This window comes from Phaenicophaeus curvirostris, chromosome 15 (assembly GCF_032191515.1).
Source record: "Phaenicophaeus curvirostris isolate KB17595 chromosome 15, BPBGC_Pcur_1.0, whole genome shotgun sequence".
NCBI classification, from domain to species: Eukaryota; Metazoa; Chordata; class Aves; order Cuculiformes; family Cuculidae; genus Phaenicophaeus; species Phaenicophaeus curvirostris.
This window is the reverse complement of record NC_091406.1, coordinates 10,856,730-10,881,305: the sequence shown is the minus strand read 5'-3', so window position 1 is coordinate 10,881,305 and position 24,576 is coordinate 10,856,730. Positions and strand designations below refer to the sequence as shown.

Sequence of the window (24,576 nt, the reverse complement as noted above, 5' to 3'; positions counted from 1 at the left end):
AAATGGAAGGGGCAGCTGGGAGAAAATGTGTAGTGTTTTTCTTACTGTTATCTGAAGAGCTCACTAATATGCAACACCAGGAATGCCAGCAAGTCCTGGGAAAATCAAAGTGCACCCTTTCTCGGTTTACCTGCCAAGGAGATAATCCCTACATTTTCCTTGTTTGTTACAGAATACTGCCCTGGTGACGGGCCTGGTTAGGAAAGGGAGTGTAGGGATGGTCAGGATGGAGGTGGTTCACAGCTGTACTGTGAATTTGTCTGGATTGTCTGTTAAATGGAGCTATCACCTATGCTATTAGCAGAGAGCCTCTGTGCTCTGGGGTTTTCTTCCTTCCATCTTTTTCATGCTGCAAACAATAGCATGCACCTCCTTTTCTAAAAGCCTCTTTCCCCCCATGATGGGAAGTGGTGTGGGCATTAGAGACTGGAGGGAGGGTGGAGGATGCTTTGGCCCTAATGCAGCATTCATGCTGTCTGCAAAGCTACAGGCAGCTTTAGGAAGCAGAAATGCATCTGAAAGTTTCCGTGCTTGTATTGTGGCTGGTACCAGTCAAGCTAAGCATGAATTTGAGGAGCAGGAATTGTGCAAGCACTGTATGCTCCTGGCTCTCCTTGCTTTTGTACTCATGCTGGTTTTGTCTTGCAGGCTAAGAATAAGGAAACCGGTGCTTTAGCGGCTGCCAAAGTCATCGAAACAAAGAGCGAAGATGAATTGGAGGATTACATGGTGGAGATTGAAATACTGGCAACCTGCGATCACCAGCACATCGTCAAGCTGCTGGGAGCATTTTATTGGGATGGCAAGCTCTGGGTAAGAGGCTGTTGCTGTGTGTGACCTGCACAGCTGTGCATTTCTCACTCTGTAGAGAGGAAATGGCTAATTTATGGTGAAGCAAAACCTCTGGAGCTGCTTGAAGCATCAATGTGAGTTAGAAATTACTCACAAGCTGCACTCTACTCACTGCATGATTAGTGCCTGGATTTTCCCCAGTTTCTTTGATAAGAAAACTGTCTTCTAACTAAAGCTGTTTATAAATAGACCGGGGAAATCAAGAGATCGTCACTGTGAAGTGAAAACTGGAGTTGTTTGGGGGTTCTTTTCACCATTTGTAGTTTATCAAGGTAGAAAAGGCAGCACCAGTAAGGGCATCTCTTCCATCTCCTCAGTCCTTTTTTTGAAGGATCAGATGGAAGGATAACCCTGTTTTTTTAGTTGGTGCCTCATTTCTGGCGCTAATGCAAAGGCAGCTGACAGCAAGAGCTCTGTTTCCCGTGTCTGTGGAGGCACAGGGACATAAAATCCAGCAGGTTAGTGCAATGGCTAGTTGTGCTGCACCTGGAACAGCAGGTTCCTGCATCTCTTTCCCCTAGCCTGACAGGCATGCATATATATATTTTTTTTTTTTTTCCCAGCTTACTATTTTATTTGAGTCCCTGGCAGCAGAGGAAGGTGAGTGTGAAAGGCACCTTCTTGCGTGTTGCCTCGGGAAAGGTGCAGGGGCCTGGACAAGGTGAAGCCATGAACTCTTGTTTATTTGCCCCATGCTAGACTGGATTACCTGTGTACTTGTGTGCATGGAAGTATGCCTCTGTCAAACTGGTAGAACTCAAGTGAATATGAGGATTTTCAAACCCATCTTCTCATCCAGTTCATCTGCTGCTTCTTGTAACTACTGGCAAGACGGGAGGGTCAAAGGATGCATTCAGCAGCTCTGATACTTTTTCCTTCCTCTTCTTCATGCTTCAGATGCCTTCGTGGCCTCTGAGGGTAATCTTACGAGAGAGATCTCAGCTGTTGAGACTTGCACTTATGTGAGCTGAGCTGTCAGAGCCACTGGTCCCTGCTTGTTGTGCCGAGGGGGCTGAGGCCAGAGTGCAGGCTGAGCCGCAGGGCTGTCGGTGGAATAACGCAATCCTCTGTTTCATTCCTCAGTTAAGCAATGCAGGAGAGGTAATGTTTTACTGGTGCTTATTCAGCAACCACCTTTTGCAATGTCAGCATGGGTCAGTGTCCAATTTTATTTTAAAATCCATTGATAAAGCCCCCAACTTCTCTGTGACACTCTGCTCCAAGTCCTGCAATGCTCGTTGCTGAGCGCCTCCTTCTGTGCATCTTCTTGCTTTGAGGGAGCTGGGCTGCAAGTTGTCTAGAGGCTTGGCATTTGGATGGTTGCTAATTCTGATGCTGAGCCCTGTTAAAGAACAAAGTAAATATATACCCTCCGAAGGAAGCGAAAGGCAAGCATCTCTCCTAGGAGGGGACTTGGGATTTGGATAGATTGCAACTGCAGCAAAACTATTCTCTGCATAATTAAAAAGGCAAATGTATACGAAGCTTGGGTGAGAGATTGGGCCAGTTTATATTCCACCCTGTTCTGCTGTTTTACCTCCCTCTTTTGTGCCTGGTCTGCCTGATTTTTTTTACATTTGCCTTGCTCATTCTCTCTAAAATGTCAGCCCGCTCCCCTTTCCCCTTCCACCTCCTCCCTGCAATAGGAAGCTTTGCCTTCCTTCCCGTAGGGAAAATGGATTGCAGATCTCCCCGGCTCTCCTTTTGTCTAAGAAGTGCTTTGTAATGTCATATGCTTGCCGACCTACTAAAATTAAACAGCCTCTTTGAAACTACTTGAACAAGAGCCTCCTGTATGAGGCTTTCCCATGAGGGTAGATGTTACAGCCCTGTCCGTTGTTTTGGGAGGAGGATCATTCCCTTTATTTAATTATTTGAGTGGCATTTGCATTTCATTGTTCAGGCTGTTCTTATTAATGCTGTAGTGTTTTACTAGCTTTGAGGGAAGTAAATAAGCCAGGCTGTTATACTTGTGGAGGGCTTTGAGTCACTACCAGATTTTCCCTAAAGTCAAAAGGCTTCCACTTCTTGGTCACCAGCACTGCTGGGGAAAATTTGCTGCCAAAAATAGACACTAGCTTTCGTTGTCTTGTCCATACCCAATCCCCATTTCTGTCTGCACAACATTTTCCTGGACCATTTGCAAATGGTCCATTCACACAATGGGCGGATGGACTCTGCTGCACTTTGAGCTTCAAGTGGCTCAGGCTTTGAGTAAAACTGTGGTGGGTGCATGTCTGGTCAGTGATTTGCTGTGGTTTCCTTGTCCTCACAGCCTGGCGTGGAAAGACAATGTTCAAAGTGAGAAAGGGGCAGGAGTAGGAGCACGCAGACAAGTTGGCAAGGGGTCCAGATGTGCAGGAGCTCTTTGGCTCGGAATAATTTACGGCTTGGTCTGCGCCACAAGTCTCAGCCAACAGTGTTAAAGAGGGGCTCGGCACTGCGAAGAGCTCTTGCTAAATCAGTCTTTTGACTGTTCTCTGAGTCTTGAACTAACAAGGAAAATATGTGAGGAAACATGGCCTTTGGTGGTGGCTGCTGCAGCGGCTCCCTTGTCCTTCTGAGCTGCCTTAGGTCCCCGTGTCTCCTCTCTGCCAAGTTTCAACTTTTCACTTCAGTAACCAGAAGGTAACATGCAACATTTATGGAGCAAAAAACCTTTCTGTGCTTAAAAATCTTTCAAGTGGCTTATCCTACAGCATCTGCTTTGAAATCCATAGCACTGAAACAAAAGCATAAACGAGAAAATTCCTCTTGCTTTTATACCTGACTGTCATCAAGCTGAGGGAGGAAAGCCCGAGTTCTTACGCAGGACAGAGCAGAAGCCAACTGTGAGCCGCAAAGTCTTGGGAGATCCCAGGACTGGTGAGATAACAACATCCAGCATTAACTCCTGCAGCATATAAATAAACTGCAGAGATGCTGTGCCCTTACCAGCAGTTGCTATCTCACTCCATTCCCCTCCATCCTCATCTTCTTTTCTTTGCTCATGGCTAAGCACTCGTTTGCTGGTGGAAAACAGCCCAGGGAAGCTTTCAAAACTGCAGTGGTGGGAGCTTTCCTGATTTTACTTTATTTTTATTATAAGCCCTGTGGCATTTGATGTTCTTTTGCATAAATCCCAGCTGCTGGAAATGGGGGCACCAAATGAAAGCTGAGAATCTCATGCTATTAAAAAAAAAGTCTGGTTTGAGGCGTTGTGGCTGGGCCACATTTTAAAGTCTTTTTTTTTTTTCTCTGAAGTGTGATGTAGGACTTGGAAATACAAATCCCCCTCACCCGAAACACTTGCAACTAAAATTTATTCTTTAAAGCTATTTTGTGACTGAGAAATGGAACCAAGATATGGGTTTTGAATATTTGAATCGGCGGTGATGAATTTGTGCTGATAATTATTAGTACATGGGAAAGAAAAACAGCACACTTTGTGTGTTATGTCCCTCTTGAGGGCTATGCAGCTATTTTTTCCTTTTCCAAAGAAACAAAGAAAGACTGAGACCTCAAAGGAAGGGAGAAACTTTTGCTCTGCTGCTTCTGAATATCTCTGCTGCTTCCGAGTGTCTCCTCTCACAGACAGAGGAGTGATAAGATGACCAAGGAGGAGAGTCTCATTTGCAGTGATGAACTCTGACTTTCTTGTGGGACATCTCTGCTCTCAGGGGACAGTGGGTGTCTCTGCTGGACGACCCAACATGCTGCAGTGGCTGCTCCACAGAGTGAGGCAGGAAACCTGGGATGCCTCCTGCGGGAGCCTCTCCAGATGCTCCAGCATCAAGTCTGTAAGGGTTTTCTGGAAATTAGTTGAAACGTCATTTTGCCCCAGGTATTTAACTGCAGGACTCTGCCAGTGGTCGTACAACTTTTCTAGTGAAGCACTGGGGAATTTTCTTCCCCCTCCCTCCTTTTCTATAAACTGAGGTTGCTGTAGCAAACGGGCTTTTGAATAAACAGACGTTTCCTGGAGATCAAAGTGAAAATCACTGTACCATGCAGGTAACCCTGCCTCGCTGGAGCGCTTTGGAGATGGTTAATTTAATCAACTTAAAGTCCTTCTCACTGGCCTGCTGTGTGGGTATTTAACTAGTGCAGTTTGTAGAGAGGCACCAGCTTTGTAGCTGGTCTTTGTACTTCCCTGTAAAAAGCACTTTGCATTTTCTGTGGGCAGGCCCTGACCTGTTTAGCCAGGGACTTCTGAGGTTGCCACCACTTTGATATGGATGTTGACTGGAGATTTGGGCATTCTTGAAAATCCTGTATCGTAAAGAAATGTTCATTATCCCATGCACTAGACTGCTGGGTTATGTAAAGCATCTGCAGCTTTTAGTTCTCTTAAGTTGGAAATACCTTTTGTTTTAAACAAACAAAAAAGAAAGCTAATAACATTGCCAGATTCCCTAAAGTTTTTCTAAGCAAAGGGAGTTCATTGCAACTTGCAGGGATCTCTCACAGAGTGCACAGCCTGAGCCTTGACTGGATGCCTGCAGGGGACCCCTTTGTACGAATGCTGTACCAGAGTGGGCTCTCCAGGCTTCTCAGTCGTCCATCCCTGAGGAACCTGAGCGCTCTTCATATTTCACTTGGCAGGAAAGTTGCAGTTTAAACTGGCCCTTCCTGCTTGGCCTTGTGCTCCTGAAGCCTTATACCAAACATCCCCCCAAAGTGCTTGAACAGTCGTCTGCAGCTCACGAGCATTGAACTGTGCGTAGTCTTAGAGCATTGTAGAGGAGAGACCTGGAAAAATAAAGCAATCCCAAACCTACAAACTTTGTTAAACAGCTTGCCAACCTCCTAGAGGAGCAAGACTTTCCGTTCTCTTCCTCCTTCCCCCAGCTGCAAAAGCTTAAATCCATGGCAGGTTTGGCTGCACCGGCTCAGGCCCTCGAGAGCACCCAGCACCGTGCTGCCATGAGCTCTGGTACCCATGAGCTGCAGCAGGATAAGCTCCACTGGGCAACCCGGTGTGGGGGTGGTGGTTGCTGGATCAATTTCTGAATTCCTACCAGTCCACAATTTGGGCAAAACTGCAAAATGAGCACAGTAGCTTCTGCAGGGTGGGTAGGCGACGACCAGATGTGGGCGGACATCGGCACGCATCAGGATAGGGCATTGCTGTGCCCAGGAGGTTGGGAGTGAGGCAGAGATTTCCTTGTGATTCCTCCCTGTCCTTAGGGTCAGCTGGATGCACATCATCTTGGCCGGGGATGGAAACTGGAAAAATCCATGTAGCCCAGTGTTTTTTCTAATTCTTCCCTTGGTTTCCAGGGTCAAGCAATTTGCTCTTCAGAGCAGTATAATTGGTCTGAGTGGGTGGTCACTTCTTCGCTGACCTTGGGGCTGTCTGCCAGCTGAGATGCTGTCGGAGCAGGTGTCTGGGTGGCTTCTTCTCTCTGGTCTGTGCCACTTGCTGTCTACCTGTGAATCAGTAAAGCTTCTCTCTGCGTCACCCTCATACAGGTTGTTTACAGCATTTCCCAAAGACATGGAGGTCTAAGTCTTCTGCCCTCCTCTTTGCCAGCAGGCTGCATGGGATCAATGTATCTGCTCTGTCTTGTGAACGTGAGCTCTAGCATTCAGACTCCTGGCAAGTCACTGGAAATCTTGGGTAAAACTGGGGCTTTCCCTTAAAGCAGGGATGGAAATTGAGTGATTTTGATCAACCACCAAGAATGACTTATGCAGCAGCCAAGTTACCATAAGCCAGCCAAGTTCAATACGCTTCTACAGGCAGCAACATGGCAACGCAAACTGGAATAGGAACCTTTGTCTACCATCCTTTATATGGGATAATGCTGCAAGAAAAAGTTATTGAAGCAAAAATAATGCCTTGTGATTACATACCCTTGTCATCTCTACACCATAGGGTATTTTTATAAAAGAGACCTGATGTCATTATCCTTGTTATTAGAAAAGGGAGCAGAGGCACAGACAAGAATTTGCCTAAAGTTTACCCAGCAGGTAAATGGTACCTGGGAATAAGTCTTCTGTGTTGGATCCCAGTCCAGGGTTATAACCATAAGGCCGTAGTTTTATGAAAAGAAAGCAACACACAAGAAGCCTGTAGGCAAATCAGTTTTCAAAGCACTTTAAAACTTTGTTTAGAAATGAATTGCAATAAGCCACATTCTCACTTGGCTGGCTTAGCAAGGGAAATGCTAAGGAACAATGTTTGCATTTTTGCATATCTATGAGCTACTTGTGTATAGGAGGCAGCGCCTTGAAACATAGCTTCAGCCTGTTCCCTGGAACAAGCAATAGGCTGCAGTTTTAGACTTATTTATTTTGTTTAGGGTATAGCCTAAAAGCTGTTATTTGGGAGGGATGGGTGGCCTTTTGCAGACTTTATGGCTTGGAGTGGTTCCCATTGACTTCAAAGCCCTCACTGAAACAGTTAAATAGCAATACTCTTGTCTTCTGTGATGGATCCAGGCACCATGTGTTGTGATTTGGGGGATATCAGAACAAATAATTGTTTCTAGGGAGATGCCAGGCAGGACTGAAAAACTTGTAAAGTCCTTTGCCATCCCTTCATTAAGTCATAGTCCTGGCCAGGCGAGGCTTTGAGGCTGTGTTGGAACCGCTGGCTGTTAATAAAAGACATCAGGAAACTTGTCCTGGGTTAAACTCCAGCTCTCATGGTGAGCTCTGCCCTTCTGAAATGCATCATCTATTTTAGGTGCTGGCACAAACTTAGGGTGCTTGAAGTTGGTGAATCTTCCCACTGAAGAAGAAGCTTGTTCCTTTTAGCTATTTATATTTGAAAACATTTTATGCCTTTTGCTGCCCATCCAGGAACAAATGCTCTTGGTGAATTGAGTGGCCTCTAAATGCTGATTAACTTGGTGAGAGAAGGGGAATCCCAGTCACAGCCTCAAAGCAGAAATGGCTTAGGCAGAGAGCCATTCCCTGTGTGTTTTTCTGGTTTCCATAACAAACCAGAGTGGTGACTTTTCTCCTTCTGTCCCAGCTCCACAGACCGTGATGCTGGGAGCCTGAGGTGCCTGGAATAGAGCTGTGGTCTGGTCCCTGAAAGGAGGGCTCATGAACAAGCCTGTGTGTGTTGCAGTTAATCCTTCCTGCGGTGCTTGGCATCCCAGGTACTGCTGCCTGGTTGTGGCCATGCTGACCCTCTCTACTCCGCATCTCCTGGCCATGGGTGTTCTTGGATTTTCATCCCCTTAGGAAGCTGGTTAGCAAGCCGGGATGGTGAATACAAAGGGGTTGGATATCAGCCCCTGACAAAATAAACTAAATGCCCCATGTGATTCTAGCAAGGGACAGGATGCTTCTTACAACATCACAACCATCTGTTTAGCCTAAAAGGAGTTTTGACTTGTTCTGCCCAAATTTCAGTAGGAATGGGAATACTTGTCATTCTGCCAGCCTGTGGGGTGGCAGTTCAAGGAAATATTTTGTCATCTTAGAACAACTTAGGTGTGAAAAACTCATCTCTAGTCTCCCTGTGATCAGTGGGGAGCTCTGCATTTTAAGAGGGGTATGCAATGTTACCTGATTTTGTTCTTGATAAAGCTTTCCTGCCCTGAAACTCCATAAGCCTTGGATTTCACCACTTGCTGCTCTGCATCTTCCTTCCTACACTGTTTATGGGGACGGACCTTTTTATTTTATTTTTTTTATTTCAAACATTTTTCCCTGTAGGTTGTTCTGTTCAGAAAAGTGGGGATAAAAGTTTTATTATATTAAAAGTCTCTGAATAGTGTCCTTGTCTGTAAGGGAAAATTGGCAAGCTTGGAGGACTCTCTTACAGAGAGCTAATTATTTCTTTTCCACCTACAGCATACTTGCCATGTCAGACAAGCTGTTGACATTTGTGCTCCGCTGTAGGAGCAAAGAGGCTTCTAGTGGCTTCTGTATTGTTTTGTGGCCTCTGCAGTCTGTGCTGAGAGCCAGTGGCAGCCAGAGGGGAGCACAGAGCTGCTGGCTTTTATATGTGCTGGTGGGTTTTGGGTGTTCATATCCCCTTGTGGTCTCGTGGGGCTCTGGAAGCGAGGTTGGGAAGGACTGCGTGTGTCCTCAGTGCATAGCAGGCTGCTGTAGTGGCTTGCTCTGTCTTTAGCCCCCAGCAAATAGCCAGAGCAGCTCATCCTTGCTTTGAATCAGCCCATCTGGTTTATGAGCAACGCTAGAATAATCTCTTCCCTGCTTTCTTCTAGCCTTTTGACGTGTGTTGGGTGAAAAGCATTGGGCAGGAGAGTGGCAGGGAAAGTGCCAAGTTAAGCGGGCGTAGGAATGTGAACCACCTCCTCCCTCTGCTCTGTAATGTAAACTTAATCCTTGGACTTCAGTCGTTCAGTTGGAGCAGGACAGGCTGGCGGAGATAATGGGGAGACTTGACATGCTTACAAACAAAAAGTCACTGGTCAGCAAAGGCCTTGATTTTTAAAGGAGAAAGTAGATCTGAATGAATGGTATTTAAAAACAAAGATGGTACTCCCCAAAACAGGCTATGTGGTCCTGCCATGTCCCTGTGCCATAAGGGGATGAAGGGACCTGCTGCTGGGAGCACTGGTCCAGCATTGCTCATCACCCCTCCTCTTGCAGCCAGCAGGACAGCATAGTTTCACAGTTAAGCACCAGAACTTGGGTTCAGATGTCAAACAGACAGAGTAAAGGACATGCCCCTTGACCATGACTGAATGTGGTTTCTGTGCCTAAATATGTCACTGCGTTCTTTCCACCAGCAAGGAACAGCTCTGTCCTTTGGGGTTTGTGTCACTCAGAAGCTGAAGCCCCTTTCTCAGTCCTAGGATGCAGAAAGTGTGTCCAGAGTTTTTGCTGGAGCTGTAAGGATGGACTTAGCCCATCACCCCAGGGACGTGATGGGCTTGGAAGCCCAGAGGATGGAACCACAGGGAGTGGCTCTCCACCCTGAGCTTGAATATTCAGAAGTGCCGAGTGTGGGTGGAAGCCCTGACAGATAAGTGGGGCTGAATACAAGGTGTTCATGGGGAGAGCTTCAGCCTCTCCATGTGTCCAGGCTGTAGCCAGGCTGTGGCCACTCTTCATGTGAGACTGGGCTTCATCTGTGTGCCTCTGGCACAGAGTGGTCTCAGGAGGGAGATTGAGGTCCAGGTCTGTCATTTATCTGGGGAGCTTTTGGTCACATGGACATCTGTGTTCATTGTGGTACACACTGCAGCCAGCATTTCTGGACCAGAGGCATCCTCTCCATGGTTTTGTGCAAATTTTGCACCCCCTGCCCTGATGTTCCTTACCTTGTCTAAGTCCTCTCAGTGCTGCAGTAACACAGTTTGAGAACAGACCTAGATGTTTCCTCTGACCTTTATTTCCCACAGTGTGTATATTATGGAACTGAGCAGTTGTGTGGGATGGCCACCAGCAGGCTGCCGTGGGAGTTTGTATTGAAGAACTGGATGGAAAGCTGACATTCAGCATCTGATGAACAACTGTCATGGGCGACAGGGCAGGCAACTTTCTGCTCTTCTAGAATGAAGACTGAGGGCTGTAGGAAGATGCTTTCTTGGACTTGCTCTGTCTCCTCAGCCTCAGAGTTGAGACCAAAAGCCTTAGAGAGTGTCTCGGCTCTCAGCTTCCCACCAGTCCTGCAGGGCTCAGGAAGTAGCTTACCTTGCCTGCAGTGTGTGATCCAAATGCCAGGAGGAGAGCTCTGTCTTGCAATTACTCCTCCATACCCCCTTTCCTCTCACCCCTCCTGCCTTCTGCCTGTGATGCCAGAGGAGTCATCCTGTGCTATGTGAGGGGCCGTGGTACCCGTGCGGCCTGTGTGAGGGACCTCCAGGAATGCATCCATCCTGCCCTGGGCTCAGCGTGCTAAGGTGGGACTAAGTCATCACCTGCTGAAACCAGGAAATGTTTTGAGTGGGTTGTGGGTGTGCACACAAGGGTGATGTTCCGAAGGTGGGCTCCTCCTGCACTGCTGGAGGATTCTCCTCCAGCACCCTGGTCCTCCTGCACCCTGGGACCCTGGCCTGCGCGTTTGCTCTGCAGGGATCGAGGTGGGGGAGGAAGGTCCTGCAGGCTCCCTTTGGGATGGCAGAAGAACGGCAGCTGGTTTCATAGCTGAACTCTGCGGGAGGGACCAACCTGTGGCATGTCCCCAGCCTGTGCCCGGCTGGGGCTGGCAGGGAGAAGGGAAGGGCTCTGCAGCTGCAAAGGCAGCGATTGTTGCTCAATGCAGCTGTCTGTTGAAATTCAGGCAGTGGAACATGGCTTGTGGTTTTCACACGAATTGGTGATGCCTCGGGGTGCTGCCTCGGCTGCTGTCTCACTTCCCAGCCACCAGTTTTGCAGTGGCCGGAGGAGGATCTAGACTTCCCGCTTTGGGCAGTCCCCTTCCAGAAAAGCAGGGCCTGCTTTGTTGCCGTAGAGAGCAGCTTTGTAAAAGTCATCGTAAGAGGGGTTCTTTCCTCCTTCCCTCCTGCACCCCAGTGAAAGTGGGGTCCTCTCGCTCCCCTGCTCTGGGATGTGTCATGGGGCTGAGCAAGCTGCTGCCTTCTACCTAAGGTGACTTTGGAAATGGAAGCGCTGCGAGGAAGGGTGGCTTCTGCAGGTGGCATTGCTGACAGCAGGGGGGATGCCAACACAGCACGCAGGGGGATGTCGGGGTTTCTAGGTGGGAGTCCTTGTTAACTCTTCTGCACCATCCTCCCTACCCACCCTTTGTGTTGGGCAGCTCATCTCCCTCTGCAGCACTAGGAGAGCCTGGAGACAGCCGGGTCCCTCGACTTGCTCATGCTCCTTTTATTCTTTTTCTTTCCTTTCTCTTTGTTGCATTTTTGCTGATTGTGAAGAATTTCTTCCCCCCACCTTGCCACGCTGCCTCTGAATTACAGGAGTGGTTGCTGTTTACTGCCTTTCTTCTGCTTTTCCTGTAAATGGGCTGGCGATGCCAGGAAAGCCCTACTCCCCTCACTGTAGTACCCACACAGGCACATCTGCCCCCAGCTCCTTCCTCCTGCCTCTCCCTCCTGGGTCTGCGCATGGGGGGCAGCCCAGGGACCCGCTGACCTCCTCCCATTGCAGTTTTCCTGCAATAGCAGTTCTGCACGGGGAAGGACCAAAACCTCTGATGGTGAGCGTGGCTGAGGCACTCCATGCCCTGCTTGACCACAGAGAAAACCGAGATGGAAGTGACTGCTGCTAATGGCAGCATCCTCCTTTGTACCTACTCAGCATCCCGGTGAGGGGAGGTGGAATGAGTGTGATGGCTTGCAATAAGGCATCCTGGAAAGCATTTCCTTTCACCACCTCGGTCTATAAATGGAGCACAGTTTACTTTACCATGTTTACTTTCTTTATCTCCCCCATCGCTCCGTGCCAGTGCAAGGCAGGCGAGGTGGTGGCTGTGCTGCAGGGTGGTTTCTGCTCTGGGTGACAAAGATGCCTCTAAGTTGCCGCACAAACATGGCACAGCCACAAGGCTGTATGTGGGCGACAGGCTGCTGTGGCAGCAGGATGCTGCGGGTTACCTTCTCTCCAGCAGTGGGCAGCTGCTTAAACAAACAAAATGAAACCCTCTGCTGCAGATTAGGAGAGGAAATTGCTGAATTACTTCAGTTTTGAAGACATTTCTGCACCAGGCAGGGTAGATCTGGAGGCAGACAGAACGTGGGGACACAGGCAACCTCCTGTGCCTGCCAGCGCTGATGCTTAGGGCTCGGTGGCAAAGGAGGTAGCCAGGTGGTTAGAGCGCTTAGCATGGTGTGTGCGCCCGTGTAGTAGTGGCCTGGGTGTTCTGAAGCACCGCTTTGCCTCCAAAGCAATGGGGCTCTTCAGTATACAGCTGCCAGAGCACAGGAAAAGCTGGCAGGTGCCCACCACCTCCAGTGACTTGGGAGTGACTGGGCTGCCAGCCAAGGGCTCCTCCATCCTGAAGGGACCTTGTGCAGCCTACAGCATGTGTGGGAGATGCCTGGCTTCCCAGGGCTGCTGCGATGAGCTGCCCCCAACTTTCCCAGCTGATGGCTTTTTTTTCTCCTCCCTTTTTAACTGGAAGAGGCATTTCTCCAGCACTGCTGCAGAGCGAACAGTTCATGGGGCTCTGCCCTGTGACATGCCAATCAGATGAGTAACGCCTGGCTGAGGGTGTGTCCTCTCCTCTTAACTGGGGTTCAATTGCAAAACTCAGTTCAGGGACATCAGCTGTTCCACCCTTGGTGATTGTGCAGTGTTTGGTAAAAATACCTTTCCAGATAAGCTTTTTTATTTTTATTTTTTTTTTTAATGCTGTAGAAAGTTCTAGGTGTTCAAACACACCCAAGAGGCAGGACCAGTGCTGCCCAGGGTGGCAGGAGCACGCAGGCGCTCAGTCCTACCTGGGAAGACTTCAGTACCTGGGCAGGAGATGCTGCTCCTGCTCCTGGTTTGTCAGATACAGAAACTGCACTGGGCTCTAGTCTGTCTTAGGTTTGTTTTCTGGGTTTGTGTACAGCTGGCCCTCACTTGATATGAGGTGCTGGAGGGATTCTCTTGGCAAAGTGTCTGATCTAATGCTTTTTCATAACATTTGTTGCCCTCTCACTAGGGTACAGCCTGCAAGCCTGCATCTTTAAGAGCGTTTAATGTAAGCCATAGCTGTTTCATATATATATTTATTCTCCTGGGCAGCCCCAGGCTCATTGGACTCTGCTGCCTCTCCTCCCAGGCAGTCACTTATTACTCAAGCAGCCCTAAAAATGAGCTCCAGCCCTTCTGCGTGCCCCCTCCCACTCGGGCCGCAGGATACTTCCAGGAGCTGCTGTGCCTAGAGGCAGGATTAGGATGAGCTGTGGGAAAAATCAAGGTGACCAATAAAGCCCTTTAGCTTTAGTGGACTTCAGCTCTCAAATTTAAGTTTAAATGTGATTTTGCCCATGCAAAAGGTTCTTGAAAGGGAAAGATTATGTGGCGTTTCCATGCAGATGTCTTCATTCATACTGTTTCACTAAAGATATAGGAGAAAAGGGCCCTTTTTAAATAGCAGTGCTCAAAATATGGTACGAAGGTTTGAGAGGTAGTGAAAGCGATTCCTTTCTCTGTCTATAAATCTGCTGCCCAAGTCTGTTCCTGTGCATGCAGCTCATGCATCCAAGTTGAGGTGTGAATGAGCCCAGCGTGGCGGCTGGTTTTCTTGGCCATGGTGTTGGAGCTGAGACCACCAGCCCCTGGCTGTTCTGGAAGGCAGCTGTCAGTCGGTCACATTGCTCAGATAGCTAAAAGTGAATTTTGCATATGCCTGTGAGGGGTAGCTGCAAATGCCTGTGAACCAAAACCTAAAATGCTGATAGTGGGTATAAATCCCCAGGATTTATAATGGGTTTAAGGTGGTGGCAGGAGGCGGAGCTGCTGCTGTTGAGGGGCTGGGCAGCCTTTGTCGAGGAAGTTCCTTCATTTCTTGTGTGGAAGGAATTGTTCCAAACAGGATGTTTGCTCCAGCCCTGTTCCAGGCTGCTCCCTGCAAACCCTGACGCAGTGCGCAGCCCCCGTCACCCAGGAGGAGGAGGTGTGGGTGCTCCCGCCAGCTCTGATTAGTATGAAGAAGCCACTTTCAGGATGTCAGCACTAGGGAAGAGACCCCCATGCTGGTTCACAAGACCACATGAGCTTTTTTTTGGGACCAGGTATTCAAAACCCTCTGTTTTACAACGCTGCTGGGCCTCTGCAGCAAGCACTGTGCTGGGTCCCAGGTCTTGCAGGTCGATTGTTGGGAGCAGCCAAGCGCAGTGCAGGCAGCAGCCTGCTGCAGCGTTGAGAGGTGAAATGCAGTAGCAAGGTCGATCCTGTCACTAGGGTGGACACTGCTTCAGCTATGGCTTGGGGACACCTTAGGTAAAGGTGTAGTCAGCCCATATATTCAAGCACGTGGCAACAGCCCTCTTTGCAGCCCTTGGGTAAATCATCCGCCTACTGGCTGCACAGGCTTTCTACAGTTCTTTTCTAGCATCCTCCCAACTTTCCGTGACAGAATCACAGAACCACTAGGTTGGAAAAGACTCACAGGATCATCGAGTCCAACCATTCCTATCAATCACTAAACCATGCCCCTCAGCACCTCATCCAGCCGTCATTTAAACACCTCCAGGGATGGTGACTCAACCCCCTCCCTGGGCAGCCTGTTCCAGTGCCCAATGACGCTTTCCGTGACAGAGTCACAGAATCGCTAGGTTGGAAAAGACAATCTAGTGTTCCTCATCATGGCTGGAGCAGCAGGCTGCCCGTCCCAGGGTGTCAGCACCCATTCCTCTCCCATCGTGGCTCTGGGGAGGGTAACTGCACAGCTGTCCCTCTCCAGGAGCTTTCTGCATCCCCCAGCTTGCACAGACACAGCTGTGTGCTGCTGCCACCAGGCCTGCCTTCCTACCTGCTTCAATGGTAAAACATTTTTCAAGCTGGCCCTGCTCCTGGTAGAAAACCGGCATGGTGAATGAGCTATGAGTTTGCCAATTGCATTTGTTCAAATAGGGTTTTCTGGGCTGAAACGAGCCCGTTAGGTTTTTGGATGTTCAGACTATCTGGCCACACCCATGATTATTTTTTGGCATCTCTGCCCTTCCCGAAAATGCATAATTTTAAAATTTCCATGTTTCCCATATTCCCAGTACCTGGCTTGCAGCCTTATGTGCCTGCATAAACATCCACAGTTGTGCTGGTTCAGATGGACTGATTTCCCTAATTTTCTCATTGCTAAACTGCAAACCCAAACAAAACTTCGTGAGATGAAGTGCATCCCATACAGATCCAAAGTAGGGTGTGTTGTACTTGGCCCTTCCTCTTTTAAAAGCTTGGTGTGTGTGACCAGAGCTCATTTTGGCTGTGCCTATGGTAGCAAATCTGAAGACAGGATCTGCCTGTGGGTAAAATCTGATCAGGATCTCAGGGGCTCTGCTGACAGGGGCTGCTGTGGCTGTCACCCAGCTGGCTGCTGAATGTGTGTGCACCCCCTCAAATTAAAACTATATTTGTCATTCTAAAGACTGTGTAAGAGAAGCTGTGTGGGATGCCAGGAAACTTCCTTGAATTGGAACATACAGAGGCAAAAGCTGTAAAGCTGCTGGCTGAGCATTAGCAGTGAAATCACTTGGGTCACCTGGATGACAAAGCAGCTGATTCTGGCTGGGTTGTTTGAAGTTTTGGGACTGTTTAGATTCAAGAGCTGAGCCTGATAGTACAGATGAGCCTCTCATCAAGCCTTCACTACTGATTGAACGTAAGAGAGGCTGTTACTTGAACCTGGAAATCTCCCTCTTTGGACAGGTGAATTCCTGAGGTGCCTGGATCAGCAGGAGCAGGAAGGGATCTTTCATATGAGACAAACAAAGCCTTGGGCTGTGGCTCAGTGATGAGATGGGCTCATTTGTACAAGCAAATTTTATGCCAGCCAGAGCAGTGTAAAGCTGTGATACTTAGGTTTACATGGGATACAGTCTGCACTGTCCTTCTGCAGCTGCTGCAAACCCTGTGCCATGGCCTTGGGTAACGCAGCCAGCAGTCGACCACTCTTGGCTGGTCTGGGCTAGGGGCAGGTTGGATGGTCTGGCAGAGAGCAGGTCCCACAGAAGGGATTATGGTATCATTGTGCAGAGGTGTTGTCCTCAGGCTGGTAGTGCCAGCAGAGCCCCATGCATCCCTTCAGCCTCCCAGAGCAAGGGAAAGCCTTTGCCATCCCAGTTGGCAAGCTGGCCTTGGTACAGGGCTTGCTTGGGGTCTGCTTCTGGCACTTTGGGCTCTATGGAGCCCAGGATGGTCTGCATTTGCTGGTAGTATTAGTCTGCTCTGATGAACACGATGAGGAACACTGTGAAAATAATTGGTTGAAATGGGCCTTCTAGAGCTGTGTTTGGGTGATGATGGGACACAGGGGTCCAACAGGGGATCTTTGTGCCTGGAGAGGTTATGGCAGGAGGCAGTTCTGGCCTTTCCATTTGCTGGTGAAGCTACTGATACTCTGGTTCAAGGTACAAAAAAAATGTGTGTTGACAACATGGCCCTTCTGTGTGAGGGCCCTGCTGACCCACTGCTTTCCTCCCTGCCAGGCTTCTGCTCAGCTCCAGGTGGCTGTAGATTTATTCTCCCAGTTTGTAGATGGTTTGAGTATCTTCCCAGTTGCTTCTCTCTACCTACATGCTTCAAATGCTTCCCCAGCCTTGGCCTCTGGTTGTTCTCTGCTTCCTCTGACAGTACCTGTCTCAGGCTGCCCAAGCTGCCTCGTTTTCTTTTCTTGGCATTGTCTCCCCTCCAACTTCTGGTCCTGAGCCAGTTCTCACAGAGCAATTCAAGGTTTGCTGTGTTCTAGCACCTGATCTTGCTCCCCCTTCTTCTCAAAAACAAAGCAGTTGTGTCTTCCACCACGATTCAGGTCAATAATAGTGTTTCCCTTGTCCACATGAAGGAACTGCAGGACAAAAGGGAGGGATGTGGATTGCCTGGAGCTGCAGGATTTAACCATGGGAAAGAGGGAACTTGACCCTTCTGCCCTCGGCTCCTGGTCCAGTGCTTAAAGCAGTGTTTAGTAACATGACCTCCACTTGAAGGGCTTAGAGAGCTTGCTGGTAAACATTGCTTTCAGTTTGTTCTGTTGTTGTCCTCAAAATAAACTCTGGCATTTCACCTCTCCATTTATGTTGCCCTGTGTTGCCTCAACAAGGAGAAGAGCTTGTCAGGGAGGTGAAGCATCCCTTGTCCTTCATAACCCCTGGCTGCTTGAAATTTTAATCTGTTTAACTGAGCAGCTTCACCTGTCCTGAAGGTGAGCAGGGAGCTGGGGCTGGCACCAAGCCCTTCCTGACTGGGAAAGCTCTGGCTGAATCTGTGAGGAGGTGTTGGGGTAAAAGGACCTGCATCCACGAGGTGATGGGGAAGGGCCCACACTAGGTGGGAGGCAGCAGGGACCAGGCAGGGGTGGGGGACTTGCAGGAGTCTGTGCACATCCCGGAGAGAGAAACAGCATCAGTTTCCTCTCAAATTGCTCAAAATCAAGAGAGCAACGAACTACTGAGCGATGGCGGGGGAAAAAAACAAAAGTGAAAAAAAAAACAAAACACCCAACAGCCCTCCCCATCTCTCATTTGCCAAAGAAAATGCTGCCTGATTTCTCCCAGCCACGTCAGCTCCCAGCTATGACAGCTATCTCATCCTGTTGGCAAGGCCGCTCTCTGGAGCAGTTCTCGCTCCAAAATGCAACGGGAAGAGATGTAAACAGAGAGGAAGCGGAGCTGAAGTTTGCTGCTCAGGGTGGGCATCCAGGTATGGGGTCAGGCACAACTGCTGGGGGGGTCCATGAGCCTGGGGTTGGGAATGGTCCCTCCGAGATGGCTGCTGCAGGTGGGGTGCACAATCTGGCCCTGGGGCTCTGATCATCCTGGGGATTCCTTGGGGATGTCTCCTGAGAAGCACTGAAGCTTCTGCATTCTGTGGTGGGCAAAGGAGCTGCTTTGCCACGCGAGGAAGCAAAACCCAATGCTTTTGTCTCTTCTTCCCTACCCAATGGACTCCAACAGGCTTTGCTCAGTGAGGCACAGATCTGACTTTAATTCCTCTCTTTCTTTCCCCAGATCATGATAGAGTTCTGCCCAGGCGGGGCGGTGGATGCCATCATGCTGGGTGAGTGCAGCGTGCGGTGCCAGTCTTTGCTCTCTGCTCAGGGTAATGCCCACAAAGCATTTCCAGCCTTCTGGCTTGCTTTCAGGGGTGTCCTTCAGACGGACGCAGACTTGGGTGTCCCAGCTTCTCCAGCAACTGTTTCTCTCACATGAGTTTGTCTGTTTTCATACTGAAGTGGAAGATGTGGCAGCCCTGGGGGGTTTCTTGAGCTATTTTGATGTCCTTTTGTGATTTAAATGCTGCTGGGATCAGCAGATCACAAGGCATGGAGAGAAGGGAGAGTCTGGCTGGAGGAGGAAAAAGGCTTGAAATATTTTTCTACTGGAGGCACAGAGTGCTTGGGATCCCATTCCCACAGTTTCCCAGGAAAAGCATCAAGGCTGAGATGTTTAATCTGGGTGTCAGTCATGATGAATCTCCCAGGATCTCTGTGCTGACTTCTCTGTATGGTATCTGTCATCTGGTAAAGCAGCAGAAGCGTCCAAATAAACTGCAGTTTGCAGTAATTCCAGGAATCTTCCCATTTTTAACTTCTCCCTTTCACATAGAGCCACTGGGACCAGGAACATGTGGGTGTTACCCTGGCTGATGCCACAGCCCATCTGCGCTGAGGCTGTGCGGACCCAAGGGGTGACGTCCCCTCTGCACGGTGAACGCAGTGTTCTGGCATCCACTTCCCCGGAGCCCGTGTGGCACAGCCACGTCTCCCCAGCTGTTTCTGCCTTTCAGCTCTGATACTTCCAAAGGGCTCACCATCGTTTTATTTCCAAAAAAAACGTGGACCCAAACTTGTCATCTTTGATTCATCCCCCAAAACTTGTGCCTGTCTTAGGGATCTTTTTTGTAAAGCAGGTCCAAATCACTGTGAGTAGAAGTACCTTTGCTGAAATGCTGCAGGAAATGATGACTCACTGTGGAAAACCTCAACAGGGGTGCCCTGCCTCTTGGGACATTAAACCCTACCCCAAGCTGTGTTCATGGGGCTGTCTCCATGGCAGTCAGCCTCTGGAGGACATGGGAGCTAGAGTGGGAAGGGAATGCTTAGAAAACCATGAGCTCACTGTAATGCGCTCACCCCAAAATGAGTGAGAGGAGGAGCTGCAGGTCAGAGCTCAGGAGTGCGCCCGACATTATTAAATTCAGAGTTGCTGAATGCTGCTTATCCCACCTCTCTATCCCCACCGGCAACTGGCATTTGCCTTTGAAATCTTTTGAACAAAACCTGTGGCCTTTTGCAGTGTAATAAGCCTCACTTTTGCCAGATGTTCCAGGGAAAGTGAAAATCATTATCTTCCCCTAGAGGAAGGGAGGTGTTGGTAAAGAAGAGGAGGAGACACAAAGTGGCTGACCCAGCATCACTCAGCCTGTGGTTAAGATCCTGACTCTGAAGCAGTATCCATCCCAGTTGCTGGGGTCCATCCATCAGCCCTCATCTTGGCCACATAACTAGGGTGGTTGGCTTGGTCTGGGCTTGGTGTGCTCTGCTGTGCTGGAGTTGCTTGTAGAGGGCGAGAGGGAAGCTCAGACAATGCTAACTATCTGGAGGTTTGATGGTTTGCAGAGCCATTGCCTTGGAAAGTGGTCTCAGATGGTGAAGGTGGCCAGGCAGAGCTAAGCAGAGAGGTCACGTTGGTGGTCATGTGCCCCCACAAGCTTCAGAAATAGGGACAGACAGCAGGGTATGAACTGGTGTGCTGGTACACGGTGCTAAATGAAAAATATCTCAGAGTAGGGGGAAGGGATGGTGCTGGTGAACAGTTCGTTACTTGTTGCTTTGGGAAGTGCTGTGTCCTTCCTGATACACAGGGGGTTTGCCACATCTCCGCGGCAGCGGTAACTCCCTGGGGAATAAGAGCAGCAGCTGCATGTGGAGCTGTAGAATGTTCATGCCTGTGTTTCACCCTGCTGCCACCTGCAGCTGAGTTCAGTTCCCACCTCTCTGCAGCATCATTCTTGCACCAGGTGAGATCCAGCTTGTCTGTGGATACCCGTTTCCTAAATCAGGAGGGAACTTGCATGTGTACCTGGGTCCCCCTCCTCATCCTCCTCATCTGCTATTCCTGGGCCAGAAGCCTCAGCTGCAGATCCCTGGGAGGGAGCTATAAACCAGCAGCTCCAGGCAGGCATTGTGTTGCAAGTGGTGTCTTAAGGAATAAATTACCTTAACAAGCCGATTTGCATTGGTCTCCTGCTGCTTTGACACATGGAGAGTGCTCCTTAAGTGGTCTTCTGGGTAGCCAATGCCTTCCTGCTGCTCAGGTGGAGCATCTCTCATAACCCCATCCTGTTTAATGGCTCTCTCCCTCCCACAGAGCTGGACCGGGGCCTGACCGAACCCCAGATTCAAGTGATTTGCCGCCAGATGTTGGAAGCTCTCCAATACCTCCACAGCAAAAAGATCATCCACCGTGACCTGAAGGCAGGCAACGTGCTCCTCACCCAGGATGGGGACATAAAGCTCGGTGAGCTACGTGGTGCAGGAGAATGGCAGGCACTTGCATGGCCAAGCTCATTGGGAAAGAGGCCATGGGTGATGCTGCTGCTTTTGGGACCAGGATTGTAGTGTTTGGCTATGCACGAGCATGGAGGTGATTGAGGGATACTCTGTCTTCTCGCTTGCCTGCTTGCCCACTGGCTGATGAGCTCAGTCAGGAAAAGGTAGAGGGAGAACTTCATGTTGTTGGAGGCCAAATCTGCCGTCAAGCTGTGTGCTGTGTTTAACCCCCAGCCAGGCACGGAGACTCCCAAAGCCACAGCCGTGCTCAGGCCCTTGATACACTTGCCTTTCGTTTATTTATTTAATCCCTCTTTGAACTTGATTTTTATACTTTTTGGCCTGCTGCGCATCCTGTGCAGGGTGCCAGTTGGCAGGGCTGGGAGCTGGAAGAATTCGTCTTATCTCCAGAGCAGGTCTAGTGGTGACAGGGTGAGTTTTGCCAAAGGGTTGATTTGCCAGCTTGCTATGGGCTTGAGTTAAATTAGTGCCCACCTACCTCCTGGGGGGTGAGAAGGTAGCTATGTCTGTATGATCTAGTTAGAAAGGTGCAGGTCTCTTTCTGGGCTCTGGCAAGGGGTGCTGGCAGTTGTGGGACATTTTTGGGATGGGTCTTGAGATGATGGAGACCCGCCAGCCTGGGAAGATGGAAACCTTCCTGTGTCCATGGGCTTTGCTATGACATAAGACGTGCTCAGCTGGCTTGGGCTAAGGATGACCTACAGTCAGGGACACCCTGAGCCTAGCATGCTGATATGTAACAGGTCCTCAGGAGGTCACCAGGACCATCTCAGAGAGCAAGCTGACCTGGAATGGGCTTGGTACCCTCTGCAGGTCTTACCAATTTGATTTGGGTTGATTGGCTTCAGCATCTCTCTGTGGAAAGGGTGAAATCAGGGAAAGGCTTCGTGCAGTGGTTGCTATGCATGAGGCTGAGGGGAAGTGAGAGAATGTAAGAGCACTTTGATGTTTCTGGTGTAAAATGAAACTTTGTGCTGTGAAGTTGCAGTCCTGAAAGTAATCTACCTTTTGTTTGTTTGTGGAAAAGATCTTGACTTTTCTCTAGATGTGTAGGATTTGGGTTACAGTTCGGGTGGCTTGTTATGACCCTGTCTTATAGTACAGGGGAGGGGAAGGTCCCTGGTTGTTCTGTACTCAAAAGCAAGTTTGATTTCTGATGCCCAGTTTAGAGGGAACAGCACATTATATCACATTCTTACTTTAAAAGGGTATTTGCTTTTGAATCTGCATTTCAACCAAGTGTGCTGATTCAGAAGGGTTTTTCTGTTTTTTCTATGGCATATAACGTTATTGCCCTTTGCAGCTGACTTTGGAGTGTCTGCCAAAAACATGAAAACCTTGCAGAAGCGAGACTCCTTCATTGGGACCCCTTACTGGTGAGTGACCTGTTGCTGAGAAACCCTGTCTTCATGAGGAGCTTCACTCCCTGAAAATCAGGCTTGCTCAGAAATGGTGAGCTGATGGCCTTTGGGATGTGTTGGATCATAGTGCCTTACCAAGCTTGGATGGGAAGATTTACACAAGGAGTCTGGGCCAGTGTCCACACGTGCAAGGGTTTCCCATGCCTGAAGGAATCTGTGAGCAGCCTCAGCAGTGTGGGAGCATTGCCTGGTGTCACAGTGCCCTGAGCTGGCTGAGGGGCCACCGTGATGCAGGCTTGGAGGAGCGAGGGACACACATGTGCTCGCATGTGTGTACTCACCGCTTCCCCAACCCTGGGGGCTGGGGTGGGCTTTGAAGCAGCTCCAAGCACATGGGAACAGCTCCTCGTTCCAGAAATACAATCTCTAAATCACCCGACTTGCTGAAGGAATGGAATCAGTGAGGATTAATTTATTGTCTGAAGCAACATCCGCGCCAGATGTCAATGGCCTGGGGGTTTTCATGGCTGTCTCGGCTGGTCTGTGGAAGAGGGGAGGGGGTTGAAACCACTTAGAAAAGATACTGCTGCTTCTGAAACCCAGAGCTGGGAGGAAAGACCATTTCTTGTGCAAAGCTGCGGATTATTTAAAGCATTTATTCACTGCTGGGAGGCTCACATGTGGTTGTGGTGTCATCCCTCACCTTCCCTGCCCTTTTCTGTTTCTTGCAGGATGGCCCCAGAGGTGGTGATGTGCGAGACCATGAAGGACACTCCGTATGACTACAAGGCGGACATCTGGTCTCTGGGAATCACGCTGATCGAAATGGCCCAGATCGAGCCACCCCACCATGAGCTTAACCCCATGAGAGTCTTGCTGAAGATTGCCAAATCCGACCCCCCCACGCTCAGCTGCCCTTCCAAATGGTGAGGGGGTTTGGGAAGCAAAGCCTGGGGTATGCATCTCCCTACTTAGGCAGTATTTCAAAAGAGGAAAAATAGCAGTCTATAGCAGTATTGTTTAATTTGAGAACCTAATATAGAGCCTGATGGCCTAGCTGCATCCTAGGTCCAGCTGTGTGCTAGGGGCCCCTGAGCACTGCGGGCTGAGAGCTCAGTGCTGCCTGCACTGTGACCATGTTCCTGGTGTGTGGGCTGCACTGAGGGAGCTGCTGCTCACCTGTGGCCCTGCTGAGGTAAGGGGTGATCCCTTGGCTGTTTTCTTAACATCCCAGTTTTGTAGAAAAGGCAAATTTTCCTCTAAACCTAGAGATTTTCAAGAGCTCCAGAACTTCTTTCTTGGCATCTGAACAGCCTAATTCTGCACTTAAACAGTTCCCATCAGGTTTTGGGTTTTTGTTTTTATTTTGTTGTTAGTTTTTAAATCATGACAAAACCTGCTGCATAATAGCGGCAAATTCCTGAGAGCACACGGAGTCACAAGCATTGTTTAGGTAGCAGGCAGGACCCCACTGTTAAAGCCCAGCAGGCAGGGAACACTTCCTTTGGAGCCACTCAGAAGCCAGAATTGGATCAGGGAAATGCTCTGTGTCTCAGTTTGCGGACGAAACTAAGCTGGGTGGAAGTGTTGATCTGCTGGAGGGTAGGGAGGCTCTGCAAAGGGATCTGAACAGGCTGGACTGCTGGGCAGAGTCCAACGGCATGAGGTTTAACAAGGCCAAGTGCCGGGTCCTGCACTTGGGGCACAACAACCCTGTGCAGTGCTACAGACTAGGAGAAGTCTGGCTGGAAAGCTGTCTGGAGGAGAGGGACCTGGGGGTGTTGGTTGACAGTGACTGAACATGAGCCAGCAGTGGCCCAGGTGGCCAAGAAGGCCAATGGCATCTTGGCTTGGATCAGAAACGGCGTGACCAGGAGGTCCAGGGAGGTTATTCTCCCTCTGTACTCGGCACTGGTGAGACCGCTCCTCGAATCCTGTGTTCAGTTCTGGGCCCCTCACCACAAGAAGGATGTTGAGGCTCTGGAGCGAGTCCAGAGAAGAGCAACAAAGCTGGTGAAGGGGCTGGAGAGCAGGTCTTACGAGGAGCGGCTGAGAGAGCTGGGGATGTTTAGCCTGGAGAAAAGGAGGCTGAGGGGAGACCTCATTGCTCTCTACAACTACCTGAAAGGAGGTTGTAGAGAGGAGGGTGCTGGCCTCTTCTCCCAAGTGACAGGGGACAGGACAAGAGGGAATGGCCTCAAGCTCTGCCAGGGGAGGTTTAGGCTGGACATTAGGAAAAAATTTTTCACAGAAAGGATCATTGGGCACTGG

The 24,576-nt window shown here is 49.5% G+C and overlaps 1 protein-coding gene across 2 annotated transcripts in view; it reads left to right on the top strand.

Moving 5' to 3' along the window:
* The window catches only part of STK10 (serine/threonine kinase 10), a 50,657-nt gene that overhangs the window by 11,558 nt on the left and 14,523 nt on the right, over positions 1–24,576 (top strand). The window contains exons 2-6 of one of the 2 annotated variants that reach the window (XM_069869244.1): positions 649–813; positions 18,381–18,429; positions 20,742–20,891; positions 22,248–22,320; positions 23,037–23,231. In XM_069869244.1, coding sequence (XP_069725345.1) covers positions 649–813; positions 18,381–18,429; positions 20,742–20,891; positions 22,248–22,320; positions 23,037–23,231 — 632 coding nt within the window. Of the gene's footprint in view, positions 1–648; positions 814–17,990; positions 18,073–18,380; positions 18,430–20,741; positions 20,892–22,247; positions 22,321–23,036; positions 23,232–24,576 lie in introns of those variants that run through there. The other variant, XM_069869246.1, reaches the window with a different exon arrangement.